At 32.2% G+C, this 20,263-nt stretch overlaps 3 protein-coding genes across 4 annotated transcripts; 2 read left to right on the top strand and 1 right to left on the bottom strand.

Annotated features, from left to right (window-relative positions):
* The first annotated feature begins 13 nt into the window (after nucleotides 1-13).
* Nucleotides 14-6,111, top strand: LOC105204374 (coatomer subunit gamma). The gene is made up of 6 exons (XM_011173434.2): nucleotides 14-167; nucleotides 434-1,538; nucleotides 2,253-2,832; nucleotides 4,391-4,704; nucleotides 5,122-5,320; nucleotides 5,506-6,111. The coding sequence occupies exons 1-6, from the start codon at nucleotides 128-130 to the stop codon at nucleotides 5,890-5,892; spliced, it is 2,625 nt and encodes an 874-aa protein (XP_011171736.1). The 5' UTR covers nucleotides 14-127; the 3' UTR covers nucleotides 5,893-6,111.
* Nucleotides 6,112-7,879: 1,768 nt separating this feature from the next.
* On the bottom strand, nucleotides 7,880-20,103 carry LOC105204375 (solute carrier family 12 member 8). Of its 2 annotated transcripts, XM_039452822.1 has the most exons (11): nucleotides 19,933-20,103; nucleotides 19,535-19,846; nucleotides 18,520-18,700; nucleotides 17,082-17,227; nucleotides 16,779-17,010; nucleotides 15,620-15,821; nucleotides 15,310-15,544; nucleotides 9,544-9,864; nucleotides 9,019-9,180; nucleotides 8,709-8,887; nucleotides 8,013-8,213 (listed from the first exon to the last, which is right to left on the bottom strand). In XM_039452822.1, exons 2-11 carry the CDS (start codon nucleotides 19,721-19,723, stop codon nucleotides 8,054-8,056), a joined length of 2,007 nt encoding a protein of 668 aa, XP_039308756.1. In that variant the 5' UTR covers nucleotides 19,724-19,846; nucleotides 19,933-20,103; the 3' UTR covers nucleotides 8,013-8,053. The 2 variants fall into 2 exon arrangements, with proteins under 2 accessions (XP_011171737.1, XP_039308756.1); XM_011173435.3 differs by having other exon boundaries at nucleotides 7,880-8,213; nucleotides 19,535-20,103.
* Nucleotides 12,895-14,951, top strand: LOC113005069. Its single transcript, XM_026140038.2, has 2 exons — nucleotides 12,895-14,510; nucleotides 14,882-14,951. The coding sequence occupies exon 1, from the start codon at nucleotides 13,311-13,313 to the stop codon at nucleotides 14,169-14,171; it is 861 nt and encodes a 286-aa protein (XP_025995823.2). The 5' UTR covers nucleotides 12,895-13,310; the 3' UTR covers nucleotides 14,172-14,510; nucleotides 14,882-14,951.
* Nucleotides 20,104-20,263: the final 160 nt, after the last annotated feature.

Genomic DNA, 20,263 nt, shown 5'->3' with positions numbered 1-20,263 from the left:
CTTCTAAGCTCTGTGGGAAAGGTAGAGAACATGAAAATTGCAATGGCCGTTTAGAACACGTCGAGCTGACGCAAGCTGACGTGTCGCGGTGTCTTCTTGCATTTGAAGAATTTATCTGAAGTGAAAGATGATTACGTTTAAGCGCGACAAGAAGGAAGAGGAAGACGGTAATAATGAATTAATATTTCTATTGTTTTTAATGCGAGCAAGCTCACGAGTGAAAATTAGAAGTCAGACAGGTTATTGGGTACTCTTTGACATTTATAAGTAAACACATTTTTACAAAAATAATAAGTATTGACAAATATGGCTCAAGATTATGAGATTATATATTTTGTAATAATTTCTCGGGAGTACACATTTTCAAATTACACACATAAATCTAATTAGAATTCAGCACTAATGTTACTGACATACGTCTTTCCTGAGCAAGGTGGCGGGAACCCGTTCCAAAACTTGGAAAAGACCACGGTTCTTCAAGAAGCGCGTACGTTCAACAACACACCGGTAAATCCAAGAAAATGCGCCCACATTCTCACCAAGATCCTGTACCTGCTCAATCAGGGCGAGCAACTGGGCACGACGGAAGCTACGGAGGCTTTCTTCGCTATGACCAAGTTGTTTCAGTCGCGCGACGTTATCTTAAGGCGGTTGGTGTATCTGGGCATCAAGGAACTGAGTTCTTTAGCTGAGGATGTAATTATTGTTACATCCAGTCTTACAAAGGACATGACAGGAAAGGAAGATTTGTACAGGGCTGCTGCCATCCGAGCACTCTGCACGATCACCGATGGCAGCATGTTGGCGGCCATCGAGCGTTACATGAAGCAGGCCATAGTCGATCGCTCACCAGCCGTATCTAGTGCTGCTCTCGTTTCCTCCTTGCATTTGACAAGCGTGTCCAGCGATGTCGCAAGAAGATGGGCAAATGAAGCACAGGAAGCATTAAATTCCAACAATGTGATGGTCCAATATCATGCCCTAGGAGTTTTGTATCAGGCGCGTAAGGCGGATAAACACGCGGTAATCAAGCTAGTTGCCAAACTCATGAAGACAAGCCCGAAAAGCCCTTATGCGGCATGTATGCTGATCAGAATGGCGTACAAATTGTTGGACGAAGTAGATGAAGGCGAGGAGTTGATAGGATTCATCGAGTCTTGTCTACGTCACAAGTCCGAGATGGTGGTATATGAAGCGGCACATGCCTTGGTCAACCTCGGGCGAAGTGGGGCCAGGGAAATCGGACCTGCGATCAGTGTTTTACAACTGTTCTGTGGTTCGCCGAAACCAGCACTACGGTTTGCTGCAGTCAGGACCCTCAACAAGGTTGCGATGTCTCATCCAGCGGCGGTCACAGCTTGCAATCTGGATTTAGAGAATTTGATTACAGATTCAAATAGATCAATTGCCACTCTGGCAATAACCACCCTTTTGAAAACTGGAGCAGAGAGTTCCGTTGATCGTCTGATGAAACAGATCGCCACCTTTGTGTCAGAGATTTCGGACGAATTTAAGGTCGTGGTGGTCCAAGCCATCAGGTAAACTTTATTTTGTGAATTATTGAATAATTTATTTCATTATTTTGTGTGTAAAAGATTCTCCAGCTTAAAGAAATGAATGGAAATTGTTTAATTTTTATTCATATAAATAATAATAATGAATGGAGATTGCTAGTTTCATTTATATCTTGTAACAATATAAGATATAAAACAATATTAATAATTAATAAGTATCTTTTTTATTTAATATCTGTCAAATTTACTTTTATACAAAAATAGTATGATAAACTTCATCTTTTTTATTTCCAAAATATTCTTTAAACTTTATTCCTTTTTATGAATATAATTTTAAACAATTTTTGTTTTATTTACAATCAAATTACTGAAAACTTTCCTATAAGATACAATATTCTCTATTTTAGAAGATATATTTTAAGTTTGAAGAAAATTATGATAACAAAATTTAAAAATATAATATATTAGTCAAATAATGATTCTTAAAATTGCATCATGTTATATTATTCATCATGTTATGTTATGTGAAAAAAGTCAAGAAACTCTTTACGATGTAAGGTTGCCAAAAAAGTTATTTACATACCGCGATATTTTATACTTTATGTGGAAATATATCAGAATAAAGTATAAAATATTTTATAAATTGATAACTCTAATAATTTTATACGTTGAATAATTTATTTGTTTCCCTAACGTTAACGTGTGTATTTTCTTCTAAAATCTCTTTTTCTTCCTTAGAGCTCTGTGTCAAAAGTTTCCTCGCAAGCATGCGGTTTTGATGAATTTCCTCTCTGCTATGTTGAGAGACGAAGGCGGGCTTGAGTACAAAGCGGCGATCGCCGACACTATAATAGCCGTGATGGAAGGAAACGCGGAGGCCAAGGAAGCGGGACTTGCGCATCTCTGCGAATTTATCGAGGATTGCGAACATATCTCCCTTGCTGTTCGTATTTTACATTTACTTGGCCAGGAGGGACCCACATCTAAACAACCGTCGAGATACATCCGCTTCATCTACAATCGCGTTATCCTAGAGAGTGCTAGCGTGCGAGCAGCAGCCGTTACCGCATTGGCACGTTTCGCTGCCGCCTGTCCACCCTTGCTTCCAAACGTGTTGGTGCTGCTGTCACGTTGTCAATTGGATTCAGACGATGAGGTCCGCGACCGTGCAGCTTATTATTGCACTATTTTGCAACAGCAAAACGATCCGACTATATTGCCTTTGGTGCAGCCACCTTTGCTGTCGGTACCGACACTGGAAAGGGCCTTACGAAATTACATGCAGACACCCATGGAAGAATCGTTCGACATTTCTCAGGTATCGTATTCTCTTGGAGTTTCTAAAAAATCGCAAAGGCGAAACAATTATTTACCACACACATGGATCGTGAAGCATCTTGCGAATAAAAGAAGGAAAGCAAAAAAATATTAATAATATTTTCCTAGTGAATTTAACTCGAAAATTTTGGGGAAAAAATGTTTTTTTTTTGCTATATTTTTCCAGATTTTTTCCTTTTAATTGTAAAATGATGATATTCAGTGTTATACTTGGATAACTTCAAATTATCTAGCTAAAGATTAAATTAATTACATGTAAATATATTTTAAGTAAGATACTTTTAAAACTATCTGGATAAAAGATAAAATTATATATTACTTTATTTAAATAATTTAAAAATAATATTGCTGTTAGAGAAAAACAAGGATATAAAATATACTCATATCTCAGATTCGTTATAAAATATATTATGAAAATATATTTATAAAATGTATTTTAAAATATATTTACAAAGTATATTCGCATTTAAATCTTTCCTTCTTAAAAAGAGTTCTTCAAATAATTTAATCTGATCTTTATTTGCATATTGATTTAAATGAAGAGCAAAAAATATTTTTTGCTCTTTTTATTTGGATCAATATGCAAATAAATCGAAGTTAAAAAATAGAGAAGGAATATATAATTTACATTATAATGACTGATAAAATTTTATGTAAAAAAATTTCGAATTTTCAGATTTGGGGTGCAATTTTTATATTGCACAACTGTTTTCTATGCAATCTGTTCACTTGGAAAAATTCTGTTAGAATACATGGTAATTGGAGGTTGATGCTAAGGACAACACTTTTTTTTCATTTTCATTATTGTTTACATTAATTTAAATAATTTTAAAAAGATAACATTTCTTTTATTTAATATAAAGATAGAGATAATATATATTCTAATATATGTATATAAATCTAGATAATAATAAAAACCGCCATATCTACATCTAGATGATTATCTAGATGATTTTATTTAAATAACAGCCATCACTTAATTTATTGTCATATTTATTGTTCTTTATAGATATCTCTAATGGTTTTCTTTATATTTAAGAGCTCTAATAGATAAATTCATTAATAAGTTAGCTATAATTATCAATGTTTTTTTGTAATTTTTGAAAAAATAGAAAAATTTAGGTTGCTTCCATCCTATTTTTTCAAGAAATTAGGAACAGTAATTCTTCATTATCACAGTCATTTTCTTTTTTTAATTTTTTAGAAAAAAATGGAAAAAAACTTGTTTTTTTTAGTTTATTTTTCTAGAAAATTAAACGAATACTATACTCTTCTCTATTTTTAATAATTTTTATTTATATTCTAAGAATGTATAGCGGTTGTAATACAAAAGATCACACTAGTTTATTGCAATTTGAAAAAAAATTGGCGAAAAGTAAGAGCAGAGGTAGCGAAATATGGGAATTGGAATAAGTTTGTACTGTATAAACTAGTGTTCTTTAATATTCTTAGTAATTGGAGGCTTACACATATTTCTTTTTCGGAAAATTTCTGATCAATTTGAAACATAGAAATTTATTTATGTTATTGAATTACAGATACCTCCAGCTCAAACGGTAGAGGAACCGGCTCAAGTGGAGGTGCACACCACTATCAAGCAACCTCGTTTGACCAGAGAAGAAAGCTTTATGGAGAAATTATCGCAGATCCCACATTTAGCCGTGATCATTCGAGACACGTCACTCCTCAAATCTTCACCTGTGTTTGAATTAACAGAATCCGAAACAGAATACAATGTCAAGTGCATCAAACACACATTTCCTGAGTATCTCATTTTGCAGTTTGACTGTGTGAACACACTCTCTGATCAGCTTCTCGAAGATGTGGTAGTGGCCGTTGAGCCTTCCGAAGGGTATAAATATATTTATCGGTTATATATGGTGTTTCGCAATAGATTTGACAAAATTTAAAGGATTCCAGATGTTAAAATGAAAAAAAAATCAAATTTATCAAAATTGCTTAAGGTTTTTTAAATTATATTTGACACGTAAATATTTTTACGCGAATATCCAGAATTATAAAATCAAGAATAACAAATTTCTGTGAAGATTGTTTTTTTCTTACAATGTTTAAATAATTACGTGTTTTAGGCACTTCACGTAAATATTTAGACATTTTTGCAATTTTATTATTTTTGCAATTTTATTAGTTTTATTTGATAATTTAAAATTCTAGAATCACTCCCTAATTTCTCCCACCTACTGCCGTATACTATTTATGTTATTCCTCATATTTTTCTCACATTGTAGTAAACTGTTTATCTTTTTAGTTACTCCATTGTGTGTGTGGTACCATGTCCGCGATTACCTTACAATGAGCCAGGAACCACCTACACAGTATTAAAATATCCAGAAGATGTACACGCAAGTGTCGCCACTATTCCCACGACGCTCCGATTTATGGCAAGGGATTGCGATCCAACGACGGGAATACCAGATGCGGAACAAGGATATCATGACGAATATATGGTAAAAGATCAGTTTGTAATAATGAAAAACTTATATAAATATTTGTGTGAATGATGCATTGACGTAAAATTAATATTTTCTAAAATTTTTGAGATAATACATTTGTTTATAAATATTTATTCATATTATCGAAGTTATTATTCACAAAATTAATGTTATTATGTTTATACATAACGATTTTTTAGTTGGAAGATTTGGAAGTAACTCTAGCCGATCAAGTACGTGGCGTTGGTAATAGAGGCATGGACTTTAATACCGCTTGGGATACATATGCTGCGAAGGGATTTATCAAGTTGGAAGAGACATTTGCCTTGGGAGCATCAGTGACATCTTTAGAAGGAGCGATTCAAAGTCTTACAGGATTTTTAGGCTTAGAAGCTATGGAACGCAGTAATAAAGTACAGAGTGGAGCGGCTGCTCACAATCTACTCCTGAGTGGCGTTTTCCGAGGAGGAAAGGAAGTATTAGCACGTGCTAGATTAGCATTGAGTGGAACACAAGTTACGATGCAGCTGTCTGTTCTCTGTCAAGATCCAGACGTCGCTGATTTAATAGTCTCGTCCGTAGGATAAATATCAAAATAACAAAGTAAGAATTATAAGTTATGTCGCAATATCTCTTAAGAAGAAATATATTCGTTGATCACTGTAAAATAATTTTTATAATATAGGATTACTATTATATATATAAATATTACAGAAATTATGAAAGAATACTGCTTGTATGTCTTTAATACATCATGTGACTTTTCCTTAATATATCATGTTAATAAAGCACATGACTTCCTTAAATGCATTACAATATCATTGAACAACCTTTTAATATTTCAAAAACGAACGCGCAATAATGATATTGTGATATTACAGTTTTGGTCAAATTTGATATTATCATTTAGAGCTCGTCACTGATACAACTGAGAAGATAATATTTCTATATGCAAAATTTATTTTTTCGCTAACATTTGTTCTAGCAGATTTAAACGATTAATATATAAAGCAAACAGGAAAACTGACAACAATTATATTAGACCTCTCTTTCACACATACATATATATATATATATTCCTTTCTGCAATTACAAATTTGTTCGTGCATTTGTACGAGAATTATAAAAGTGTTAAATAGTGTATAAATATATTATCAGATATTTACAGAGTATTTTCATGCACGATGCGATTGCCGTACTTATCACTTGATTATCTGCGAATGTGAAAATTCAATACTGTAAAAAAGTAATCTCACATTTAAAGATGATGAACTCTGGCGAATGTCTTATTATCTTTAATTGCGTTTACATAGCCCGATTTACGCCGAAATTATAACATTGATGTTATAAAATTTGCCAATCACAGTCATGCCACTCTTTAAAAAGAATACTTATAATTGACCAGTTTTATATTAACGATATTATAATTTCAGCATAAATCGGGCTTTGTAAACGTAGTCTTTGATATCAAACGAAATGAATATTTTCTTTCAGACATCCGTCAAATTAGATGACACTATAAGGATAAATTTCCTTTGGTAGTAAATTATTTCGCATGTACGTCAATCGCGATAAGTAAATACTTAAAAAATCTATCATTACATCAGTTCTTTGTACGTTTTATACAATCAATTTGACATATGATCCACTGATCTTATTGATTGTTAAAATGCTCTTAAAGCTGCAAATTACATTGCACTTTATTTTAAGGGGAGATAGTAGTTTTGAAAGAGTTAAAAATAAATTCAGAAAATTAAAAAAATGTAACGAAATAAAAGGTTCTCCTTATTAACCCTTCATTTATATACAAGTGCGAATTTGCATTTTTTATAGCTGCTATTTTTTCAATGCAGCGTTTCAATTTAGTGGATTTTTTTATTAATACAATGATAATTTTCGACATTATACTACTAGAGCAAGATTATTCAACACTTTTTTTTCTTCAAGTTGAAAAAAACATCAAATTAGCTTTATTGTAAATGGAATTATAAACCGCCAAAGTGCATAACGCGAATTCGAACCCTACATGCTACGTAAAGGTCGCGGAAGATGTATATAAGCGAAAGATAAACAATTAAATTTAATAAATAAAATAGTTTTATCTATATTTAAAAAATTATTTATACCAATTTATTATAAACAATAGTTATCCGTGTGAATCATGATTATTAAAACACACTTTATCATGATCATTGTTACACAGAATGTTCTGAAAGCATTTTTGCTTTCAACAAAATGCTCATTCTCAAAGCAAAATGCTTTGAAAATCTTAAAAATGTTATTTATTTTTAAATAAATAATTCTAGCAAAAAAAATATGATTTTTGTCTAAAATTTATATATAGCTTTTATTAACTTTTGTCAATAAAAAATAGAAATTTTTATTAAAAATTAAATTATAAAGAATAAAATTAAGTAATAAAAAGAATGTAAAAAATCGAGTTTTTTTTTAAGTTTAAAACGTACTATCTTCCCTTAAATGCATTAAATAAGTTAGACTAGCTATTTGCGCGATTGACAATGTTATATAAAATAAGGTGGAAATAATAGTTGCTTAAAGATTACTGTAAGCTGCTTCTTATCAGGTCTTGATGTATCATATTAAATATTAGTCGTTAGTATATATATATGTATTCGTAATCTGTTCCCGCCTTGAAAACATTCTAAAAGACGCACTTATTCGTTTTACTGGAATAGTACATACATAAATTCGCGCGATTTTTAATTTCAAAAAGACAATTTCTTATGTTTAGTCGACATTAACGTATTGACCTGTAACTGTAGCGGTTTGATGATACCTTCTTCTACTTGAAAAATCTTCGTTCTCTTCATTCAGTTGAGCCGAACACGTTTCAACACCTGGATGCACCGGAGTTACTACTATCTGCTCGTAATCATAAACTTTTCTCCTATAACGATAAAATACAAATTATATTCTAAAGAAAAATTTTGTATCGTAATTTTTTAAAAACATTCTTCTCTAACTAGATATAATCAATTTTTTTTTTTAAATTAATTATTTAATACTTTTAATCTTATATTGTGCAATTTTTTCTATTTTTGTTGAATTTTATTACATGAATGATTTTGAAGTTGCAAATTTGAAATCAAAATTTATAAAAATATGTAAATATGTAATTAAAATCATACATTTCTCTTGATAGTCACTTTGGTAGTCATATTAGATTTGTCATTAAAAATTTTTCAATTATAAATGCAGATATCAGTGATTTCTCAAAAACATTCAAGAGATTTCAAGACATTATCATTTTCATTTTAGCATGAATTTCTTTGATTGCGAGTATATTAATTTGTCCATCTCATATATGGGACACTATACAACAAAGATTTATAATTTTTAAATGTATAAAGATAATTGCGCGATAATAAATAATGAAATTTACCCCATAATTCGAAGTAATGCAATCCGAAACCATTTGAAAAATTGGAATTCTGCTGAAATTCCAGGTTTTACAGCAGGATTAGCGTGGCCAACATAACTCCAGACGAGAAATACAACGACGATATTTGCGATTGCATATCCCCAGTGTACGAGAAACATTATAAGCAATTTTACAAGACACTGCAATGTAAACATACATGCTTAATATTAATTTTTAATGCATTCAGGAACGGATTTTTTATCTTTTAACATGAAAAAAATGATATTGTATTTCGTAAAAAGTACAGCTCTTCGAATTAATAAATACTTACGCCTAACAGCGAAAACCATCTATTGCATAAAGGACTGTACCAATTTCCTAACTTATTATGTATATGAACTTTTCGCTCTGATGTACTGGAAACACTGGCATTGTCCTCGATGCTCGGCGACGAATCCACATACACATTGTTGTCAGAAATACTGTTGTTTCTCTACATATAAATGTTAATAAACATTAAATTATAATACAAAATCTTCAAATTGTACACGGAAAGAATTTTCTCTTAGAATTAACTCTCAAAATCATGCTAGTTATGAGGCAACATGGTTTCCGAAGAATTTTATTCTCTTTTCAGTAACAGTTTATTAAGTTCCACGACTAGCATGATTTTAAGAGTAAATTCTAATTGTAAAACCGATATTCGTAAATAATTTTCAACCTTTGATTGAAAGAAAAGAATAAATGAATAAATCTGTAATTTATTATGTTTTCAAAGATTGAAAATTATTTACAACTACGAATATTGACCCAAAAGAAAATTCTCTCAGTATATGTTTTGATGCATATGTCTCACCATAAGATTTTTATGCCTTATTCTTTCGGGGAACAGACTGTCTAAATCATTGTCCGTGTCAGTTATGGAGTTGTTTCTACTTGCGGAACCATAATTGCGATCAAATGTTGGAGATTGTGTACGAAACCGTTGTTCACGCGTATGCCGAAGATCAAACGTCTGCGCAAGAGCAAAATATGCATAATCTAAACAGGCGTATGTCAACAGGAATGGCATCGTCACGATTGGTGCGAGTGTATTAATTTGTCCGGTAATGATAAAAGTCAATGTTACTACAGCAACAACCAGCATGGCATATATAGGTACTTTATTTGGTCCCCTCTGAAAACAAAATAATTATTGCTAATAAATCGTAATGATCAAGGTTAAATAGTAATTAGTTTAAAAGTTAATAATAAAGTTAAAAAATTAATAACTTTTAACTAAGTTCATGTTAATAATTTAAGTTTTAATTTTAACTAATTATTTTTGAAAGACGGATTTTACTTCATTAAAATTTTTTATTAAGTTAAAATTTGAATGTAGAAGAAAATAATTATAAAAAATGCATTAACACATAAAAAACAATATTTATTATTTCATATAAACTTAATTTACAAATAAAATATTAATTTGTTTGATCTATATTATAATTGTTTTGAGTAAACTATCTTTAAAAACTTACAATTTTTTAATTTAAAATCAATATTTTAAAAAATTAACTTTAACTTAAGTTAATCTTAATTTAATTGTTAGTTTTTTGTTCATGTAACTTTTAATGTAATTAATTATTTTATAAGCCACTTTTTTTAACTTAATTTAGTTAAAAAAAATACACTAGGCAACAAAATTATCGCAACACTCATTTATATCAAAATTTTGCACAACTTCAAATAATCATAACTTCGTTAAAAATTATCGTATTGGAAAGACTTTTTTCTCATTCTAAAGCTTAAAATCTCTACTTTAAGATGCATTTGATCAATTTTGAATTTCTGCTTTCCTCCTTCCGAGGGTTCTTTAAAAGTAAGGACGTGTTTTGTTTCCAAACATTTGCATAGTTTAACGCACTCCACGGGGTAGGATAAATTTTTTTCGCAAATGTCACGCTGGCCATCGTAAAATTTGGAGTTTTCCCTGCAAATTGAAAAAAATCAGGCTTGTACGATTTTTTTCGAGGAGTTAGGATGTATCAAAGTTATGTATGCATTTTTATCAATTACCGCCAGCATTACCCGGATTTCGATTTGTCTTATTGATGATGAGGCGATCTTCTCTAGCTGACGTTATTCGCCTTCGATCTTGTCCTCTTCTTCAATGAAATTCGCCTGTTTCTTGATGACAAGCCCAAACTCGAGAGATAGAGGATCGATGAACACCTATTCTCCTTGCAACATAACTTTAATCCTTCCAAAGAGCAATGATTCGCGCACATTGAATTTCGTTCAAACTAGGCATTGTTACTTTATCGTTTGCTTCTTGAATGATACAGTAAAGAATAAGTTTACGCTTATATAGAGTTTAAGTGTTCACAGTTTTTGCATGATTCAGATAAACGCTGTGAAATGTAACGATTTACATTGATTCCCATAAAAACAGTAAACACTAAAACTCTATATAAGCGTTAACTTATTCTTTACTGTATCACTCAAGAAGCAAACGATAAAATCATAACAATGCCTAGTTTGAACGAAATTCAATGTGTGCAAATCATTGCTCTTTGGAAGGATTGAATCAAAGTTATGTTGCAAGGAGAATAGGTGTACATCGATCCTCTATCTCTTGAGTTTGGGCTCATTATCAAGAAATAGATGGATTTTGTCGAAGAAGAGGACAAGGTCAAAGACGAATAACGGCAGCTAGAGAAGATCGCCTCATCATCAATGAGACAAATCAAAATCCGGGTAATGCTGGCGGTAACCGACAAAAATGCATACATAACTTTGATACATCCTAACTCCTCGAAAAAAAAAAAAATCATACAAACCTGATTTTTTTTTCAATTTGCAAGGAAAACTCCAAATCTTACGATGGCCAGCGTGACATTTGCGAAAAAAATTCCTACCCCGTGGAGTGCGTTAAACTATGCAAATGTTTGGAAACAAAACACGTCCTTACTTTTAAAAAAACAGCGGAAGGAGGAAAACAGAAATTCAAAATTGACCAAATGCACCTTAAAATAAAGACTTTAAGCTTTAAAATAAGAAAAAAGTCTTTCAAATATGATAATTTTTAACGAAGTTGTGATTTTTTGAAGTTGTGCAAAATTTTGATATAAATGAGTGTTGCAATAATTTTGTTGCCTAGTGTATATTAATTTACCCAATTCTTACAGTATGAAAACGGGACTTTATGACATTAAAACAATGATAAATTTTCTTAATCTTTCCAAGCTGACGATGCAGCGATGGCTCTATTGTTAATTATAATAAATCGTAAATTATTGTTATTAAAATAAATTTAGTATTCATTCTTTTTTATATAAATTGTCATCATGATTCCTCGAAATTAGTTTTTTAATCAACAGAAACTCAGTTAAAAAGCGTTTAATAAAATTAATTTATTAGTCCCACAGACTTAGCGTAATGATGTTGCATAAAGTTTGACATCAGCTCTAAACAGTTGAGTAAAAAATAAAACAAATCCAATACTTTCTCTTTTTCTCTTCGTTTTTTTGTTATACAGAGTGTATCTTAAAAAGCGTCCACTAATTATATATAAAGACATACATACGTCGGTGAACTGCGGTAGTGCGAAGTTGTACAGGCAACTAACAAGCGGCGAGCCGGGCGAGCGCTCACGCACACTACCAGGTGCTTGGTTCAACGACGTATGTCTTTTTAAGGGGTTATCTCTAGTTAGAAAAGTCGAAAAAATCGATTTTTAGGTTTTTGCATATTCTAAAAGTATGCCATCTCAAAAATGTTTTCTGAAAGTTTCATATTAATCAAACGAAAATTGACAAAGTTATGCGAGTTTGAACGTAGGGACCGCTCCGAGAGCGGGTAGCGCGCGGCAGCAAGCAGCGCGCAGCAGCTGCGCGCTCAAGATCGGTCCTTTCTATTGTTCTGCCTGGGTTTATACTCACAATAAACAGGTTACTACACGTCTAGACGAGTTTCTGCTTGTATTCAAACGGCCAACGAGCTCAGTTTGGCAGTTGACTTTAAGCTGAGCAGATCAACTTACTTCGATTTTGCTGTAATTTTCGCGTGTTTTTCACGATGAATCCGAATGAAAAACTCGGACGAAATAAAAGAGAACTGCTAGGAGGAACGCGCAAATCAAGGTCAAAGAAGAGGAAACAATCTTTCAACCCTAAGACAGCGGAGACGAACGAAGCAAGTTTTAGTGCATCTAAAAAAAAATCGAGATGCAAAAAAAAATCGTGGTGCCGCAAGATAATTCTATAGAATATAGAATTATCAATTTTATTTCTGTATTTTCGGCTATCGCAATGCTTGTGAAGTGCAAAAAATGCAATAGTGACATAAAGTTTCAGACAGCCAGTACTCGGGGACTAGGATTTAAAATTGCTGTTTTATGTGATCAGTGTCCGCCACAGGAAATTCCTTCGTGCGCTTTTATAAATCACTCTTACGAAATTAATAGACGTTTTATATTTACGATGAGAGTTCTTGGTTTGGGACTAAAAGGTGCTCAAAAGTTTTGTGGACTCATGGACATGCCGAAGTTTTTCTATTACACCACCTATCATTATCAAGCACATTCATTCGTGCGTCAAAACTGTTCGTGATGTGCTTTTTGAAAACGCTGTTAAAGAAGAAATGGAGCAAACCGTTGGACAAGATAATATAAAACTAACTGTTTCAAGGGACGGAACGTGGAAAAAGCGAGGTTTCACATCTCTGTTTGGTGTCTCTTCTATAATTGGTTATCATAGCGGTAAAGTGCTCGATGTCGTGGTAAAAAGTGCTTATGGTAAAATGCGTATGGTAAAGTGCGAATTTTGGGGTAAAAAACAAGATACTTTTGAATATGAAGAATGGCTCGAAAATCATAAAGCTGAATGCAGGGCGAATCACGTGGAATCAGCCGGTAAAATGGAGGTCGAGGCGATTGTTGAAATGTTCAAGCGTTCCGAAACTCTGCACGGTGTCAAGTACGAGAACTACATCGGAGACGGTGATTCAAAAACATACTCCAGTATTTTAAATGCCGCGCCTTATGAAGACATTACTGTAAATAAAAAAGAATGCATCGGTCACGTCCAAAAAAGAATGGGCACGCGATTACGTGAGTGTAAAAAGAAAAATAAAGGGCTCGGCGGTAAAGGCAAACTAACCGGTAAAATGATCGATAAGTTAACGGTTTGCTATGGTCTAGCTATACGTAGAAATTATGACTCAGCAGAGAATATGAAAACAGCTATTTGGGCTACACATAATCACTACAGTTCAACAAACGAAAATCCGAAACATGACCTCTGCCCAGCGGGAGCGGAATCGTGGTGCGAATGGCAGCGCGCGTACGCAGAGTTACCAAGCAATCAGAAGCAAAAAATAAAAAGTTTTATACACACCTACGACGCTTTGCCGACTGATGTTTTAACGGCTATCGAGCCAATTTACAAGGACTTGAGTAAACAAGAGTTATTAGATCGATGTGTTGGTGCGTACGCAAAATAACAACGAAAGTTATAATCAACTGATTTGGAAAATCAGTCCAAAAATTCTTCCAGGCGGCTTAATACCAATCGAAATAGCTGCATATGTGTCAGCTTGTGTTTTTAATGAAGGCTCAAAAGCTTTGTTACAAATAATGCAAGCGATGGGAGTTTCTACTGGCCCAAATGCCCATGCATTCGTGGCAGACGAAGACGAGGGACGCGTCGCTATTGCCGAGCGCTGCGCACAAGAAAATACACAAGAGGCCAGAAAGCATCGTAGACAGAAGAAAATTGATGCTTTGGAGGTGGCTTCGGCAGCAGAAGGCTTACTTTATGGGCCTGGAATCGATGATTCTGTGTAAGTTAAAAAAATTAAATTTATACTCTACTGATAACTAGACCGCAAACTTTAAACGCGTTTTTCTCGAAATTACATTTTTCTAAAAAATCCCGTGCGGTGTCCACAATATCTCGAGAACCGTTAAAGCAATCGACCTAAACCTTTTTCGTACTTATTCTGTGTATCTAGGGCTTGTTCGTGAACGAAGGGTTTTTTTTTAATGAAAACTTTTTTTTTTATTGAAGAAAAACGAAAAATTAAGAGCCCGAAAAATTACGTTTTTCGTTAAAACGGCCGCCATTTTGTCAAAAATTATTTTTTCAAAAATTCCTTCGTTCACGAACAAGATATATTCATCTAACAGAATCTTTTTGGTTTTTTGATTTCAGATAATCCAGATTCGAGCAGCAGTGGACACCGCAAAACCAGTTTTTTGAAAGGGCCTTCAGGAGGATGGCCGTATCTTTTTTAATTATTATTTTTTATTTAAAAAATTATGTTACATTCATAAAAATATATTCTCTCACATAGACCAACCCAATTTTAAACAAGTCTTATAGTTAACGCAAAAAAAATTCTCAAAAATCACCTATTTTTCGGCTTCCTGACTAGGGATAACCCCTTAAAGGACGACGTTGATTAGATTAGCTTTACTTAATAATTACTGCTTTATTAAGCATTATAGAAAAAAATGGTTCAGGACTTTTCGACTCAGTTTTTAGCAAGGAATAACACTATATAATTAGTACACGCTTTTTAAGATACACCCTGTATAGTATATTTAGAAACTAAATTTAAAAAAAATCAAAATAATTACCCCTCTTTGCAAGCAGCTCATTCCTGGAATAACATTTTGACTAGCGATAGATTGGAGAACACGAGGTGTGCCGTACATGGCACCCAAACAGCTGCTAAACGACGATACGTAGAGACCAGCGAGTAGCAATACCGAGATCGCCGATACCGTTGACGCTATTGTAAAGTTGGTAAGCAAAGCATTTCTGACGCAAGTTGCCGCAAGAGTCAATGAAAAGCATAGATACAAAAATGTTCTGTAACAATTGTTTCAAGTTTTAATATAAAGATCGAAAAGTTTGCGAAGCCAATTTATTTACGATTCATCTTACCCAGTTCCTAATGCCGCTAAAGTACCATTAGGAATGTCGCTAGACGGATGTCTCAAATCTCCACTCATGTTAATTCCAGCTAAAACACCGGTTACTGTTGGAAAAAACACACCAAAGACAGTGAACCAGCTGTACCCATCTTGATAATCGGGCAAGGTGTTGTTTTTCAAATTTCCTGAGAGCCAGCCTTCAAAGCCAGAATCTAAAAGTATAAATGTTAAATTTAATCGCGCATCTATACTCATGTATAAACAGAGTGTTTAATACCCAAATTTCGTACAGAATTCCTTGAAAATTCCCGAATTTTTCAAGAGTTATATCTAAAAGTTTAAAATCCAAGACTAGAAAATTTTTTAATGCATCTTTGGAAATAAAGTGATTTTATTAAACGCTCTTTTTAATGTTTCTTAATCATACAATTAAAAACAACAGCTACTTGAGTTTTGAGTATTAAATTTAAGAGAGTAAAAAGAAATAATATGAATTATTTATATTGTTGAAACACTAGATCATATTATTGAGTTATATGATTCATATTGAAAAGAAAAAATGGATCATGATTACGATTTGTCCGCAATGCATAGAGCATACTAGCTCACCGGAAGTACAGAATTCGAAAGATAATTAAACGCAACATCAATTTAGAAGGATTGTTTTTTTTTGTTGATTTTTTAATCCTTTGGGCTTCAACAGCATATATATGTCCCATCAAGTTTTCCAAGATACCGCATGCAATTTCCATTTTACATCAATAAAAAATTGTCGAAAATAGTTATCAAAAGAAGAAAAAAACTGGGTCCCACAAAATTAATAAAAATTCAGAAGTCATACGAGAATATATGTAAATGCACGTAGATGTGTGCTATATAATAAATTATTGATCGATTGTCGATTTTGCTTTATCATATAAAAAAATAATCAAGAACAATTTTGTCAGAGAGATAGAAATCAAGTTTAAAAGTAAATTCCAAAAGTGTTCCTAAATATAAAAAAAAAATACCATGAAAATCCATGGTTTTTAAGAGTAAAAAAAAAAAATTCCTTGAAAATTCTAGATTTTTCTAAGCAGCAAACATCCAAAGACTCACAAAGATATTCTGCACAATTTTCTCTTAGTAGAATATGCAATTTTATAACACAATTTACTATATCATCTTACCAATATTAGTATGAGTAAAACTTCCAACCATGAAGTCAACTCCAGCAAGGAGCAGGATTAAAAGGAGGATAAATTGCAATTTAACAACCCACTTAACACCTGCTACGTTAATTACGGATAATAGTACAACGGCTGCGCAGGCGAAGCCGCGTTGTGCCCATGCCGAATCCAAACCTACAAGACCAGCCATTGATTCTCCAAAACCTAAAACGTTCAGAGCACAACCCACCGCCTGAAATAAAATCCACAAACCGATTCTTGGAATCGCTGATAAAACGGAAGGATAAGTTTGCTTGTTTTTACCTGCCCGAAACAGTAAAGTAATCCAATGGAGCCACCGAATCTGGAACCTAGTACGTGTGATAACAGGAAGTACACTCCGCCGCTCTCAACTCTACACCGTTCGCATATGCCAACAGCTGACAGTACAGTCACCAATGCAATACACACTGAAATCATTAAAGTACATAAAAATCTTCGCCAATGTCTGTATCTTTTTGATAACATTGATTTATTTAAACAATAACCTTTACTATGACTGGATATTGTATCAACACATTTAAATTGAGAAAATGGCTAACTCGTTGAAAATGCATCTTAGTGCTCGATAATAATTTCCTAGGTGAATTTATATACGAATTGCGCGCGTAGCAATATGGCATGTTTGTCGGATTTTAAAAGCTGGTGAGTAGAGCCAGAAATGTAATATCTCGAAATTAAATTAAAATTTAATAATTTTTTTATACTATCAAGCATCTCTGTGATTCTTCTCTATCCTGAAAATTTTATTTAAGGATTTACTTAAGGATATATCACACGTATTTTCAAAATAATGAAAAAAATGACAAATTGTTCTATATTGAATTTAAATACAAAAAATTTGATGACGATTTTATACCTAAATCAAAAATTATTTTAATAAAAAATAGAAATGCATTCTAATGGAAACGTGATTATGAAATAATGACAAAAATCTAAATTTTTTTTATTTTTATAAATATTTGAAATATTCAATATGATATGTGTAAAGTTTCATTGTGATGAAAAGATTAATTGTTCGATAAATAAATGATATGAAATATCAGAGTGTTTACATAAATTTTGTAAAAAAAACTTCCCTGAGAATTTACAAATTTTCCAGGCACTTTAATCAAAATTCCAAATAAAATTAGAGAATTGTTTAATGCAGCATCAAAATAAATTTATTTTATTATATTTTTTAATGTTTCTTCTACAATCATAAAAAAACCATTCAAGTTTTAAATATTAAATATGAGAAAATGCTAAAAATGAATAATATAAACTAAATATGGCATGTAACGATCTATTTGCAATACACAGATCCAGTTTACTGAAAGCACAGTATTTACATAACAAATGATTAAACACGTAATGTCAATTGAGAACGATGTAATGTTACTAATATTTTTTTAAGAACTCACTAATCAAACAAGAATGTACATGAATGGAGTGTACCATATTTATTGCTAATTGATTTTGTATTACCAAGAAAAATGATCAAAGAATTATATCGAAAAAAGGAAAATAAAATTTAAAAAATTTTCCTGAGTATCAATAAAATCCCATAAAAATTCAAGATTTTCAAAAGTAAGAAATTAATTCCCTAAAAATTCTACATTTTCTTAGTTTTTCAAGTAGCAAACACCCTGGATATTGTGAAAAAATTTTTTACCATACCTATTTGTTAATAGTAATGAATGTATATGCCTGATCATATTACCTGTACAAAAGATGATCAATACTGCGTTCAAAACACCTGCTTGACCAACTATCCAGCCAGACCTCAGAAATACAATTACACCGAATATGTTAATAAGGCAAGATGTGAAAACTCCATCCCAGGTTCCAAACAACACAGGCTGGGAAATGAAGAAGTTTGACTTCCACCAGGGATCTGAACTCTAAGGACATAAAAGACAACTTGTGACATTGTAATGCTATATAATGAGCAGTGTTGCTTTATAACCAGGGTTGGTCGCTCATATATCAGATATAAATAATTTATATTATGTGTATATGAATTATATAAGACTGTGTTTGAAAATACCATTCAAGTGCCTTTATGTATCACTTTATCTTTAACATTCAATAAACAATAAAAATAAAAAAATCCATAGAGCACTTGAATGATGTTTCCAAACGCAGTCTAAATTATGTTTTACATATGTGTAAACAATAGACCTACGGATCAGATTATTCAGATTTCATCTGAAATAATAAAAATTATATTCTATTCTTTAATTTTTATTATATTTTTATTTTATCAATAATAAAGTTAGATATATCAATAAATTTATAATTTAACAATTTTTTTACTGTATTGTGTTATCCAATGCAGTATAACACGTCTTCTGATTTTCTTAGAATTTTATAAATTTATGTATCAATAAATTTATAATTAAAAAATTTTTTTTTGTATTGTGTTAGCCAATGCAGTATAACACTTCTTCTCTGATTTTCTTATAATTTTATAAATTTGTGTATTTTTATGCATAAGACATATTCTAAAAAGAAAAATTGTCATTTAAATACTACTGTTTTCGATTTCAAAGATTTTTGTAATTAAAAATCAGTAATTAAACAAATAATAATTATACACATTTATATCAATTTATAATTTACACTGCTTGCAATATCTACATAAAAGAGATTCATATAAATATAATGTAAGCAATCCATAAATTTAATTTTGAAATGTACAACCTTGTTTACAGTACATATCACATATTTCTTACATATTCCTGCGCGAACAATTCGTTCACACCGGCCTGATACATTTCCGGGTCGAGAACATTATCATCTCTGTTATCCCTTTTCGCAGTTTCTTGGGCCTCCGGATCACGCAAACCGTATCTAGCCCAGTCGACGTCCCTGTGCACCCGAACATCGCCGTTGGGAAGTCGACTGTCTTCGTTCGATTCCATGTTTTCTCCGTGCAAGCTAAATCAATATCAGTTTCCGCTCGTTGATATCAGCCTCATTCACATGACGATCCTTACAAGGCTTCCCTACATTCGCATAATAATGCCATACTTGTCACTGTCAGTCTGAAAATCTTACGGTACTTTCAGCTGGCGATGACGACGCGTACAGGTTAGAATATGAGAGCTACAAGATAATAGAATATCTTTACCGTTGCACAATAAACACAACGAATACCTTGCGCGAAATAGCTATTTCTTTATCTTTTCAAAGCGCTAAGTCCACATTTTTTCGCGATATTTATCACTCACTGGTGACGTATTATCGAACGAGAAGAATCGCCATCTTGATTAATCTTGATGTTTCTGACGCATTCTACGCCACCAATGAGATACTATCGTACTATTTACCTGGTAAAATAATTTAAACGGACTTAAGATAATTCAGGAAAGTGATGTTACCGGCTCGACTTGAATATTAGAACATTTTAATTTTTAATATTATATATTTTCATTTTATCAATACTAAAATTAGATATAGTA

Source organism: Solenopsis invicta, chromosome 8 (assembly GCF_016802725.1).
Source record: "Solenopsis invicta isolate M01_SB chromosome 8, UNIL_Sinv_3.0, whole genome shotgun sequence".
Taxonomy (NCBI): Eukaryota; Metazoa; Arthropoda; class Insecta; order Hymenoptera; family Formicidae; genus Solenopsis; species Solenopsis invicta.
The sequence above is the reverse complement of the archived record's forward strand: the minus strand, read 5'-3'. Positions and strand labels throughout refer to the sequence as shown.

What these genes read in the sequence shown, in the direction of transcription:
- LOC105204375 (XM_011173435.3), bottom strand. Translation starts at nt 19,723, where the DNA reads ATGGAATCGAACGAAGACAGTCGACTTCCCAACGGCGATGTTCGGGTG. An exon ending in AATTGTTCGCGCAGGAATAT is followed by an intron (nt 18,701 to 19,534) that starts GTAAGAAATATG and finishes TTATGTCCTTAG; the next exon opens with AGTTCAGATCCCTGGTGGAA. An exon ending in TGAGCTGCTTGCAAAGAGGG is followed by an intron (nt 9,865 to 15,309) that starts GTAATTATTTTG and finishes TTTTGTTTTCAG; the next exon opens with AGGGGACCAAATAAAGTACC.
- LOC113005069 (XM_026140038.2), top strand. Translation starts at nt 13,311, where the DNA reads ATGGAGCAAACCGTTGGACAAGATAATATAAAACTAACTGTTTCAAGG.
- LOC105204374 (XM_011173434.2), top strand. Translation starts at nt 128, where the DNA reads ATGATTACGTTTAAGCGCGACAAGAAGGAAGAGGAAGACG. An exon ending in CAAGAAGGAAGAGGAAGACG is followed by an intron (nt 168 to 433) that starts GTAATAATGAAT and finishes TTCCTGAGCAAG; the next exon opens with GTGGCGGGAACCCGTTCCAA. An exon ending in GTGGTGGTCCAAGCCATCAG is followed by an intron (nt 1,539 to 2,252) that starts GTAAACTTTATT and finishes TTTCTTCCTTAG; the next exon opens with AGCTCTGTGTCAAAAGTTTC.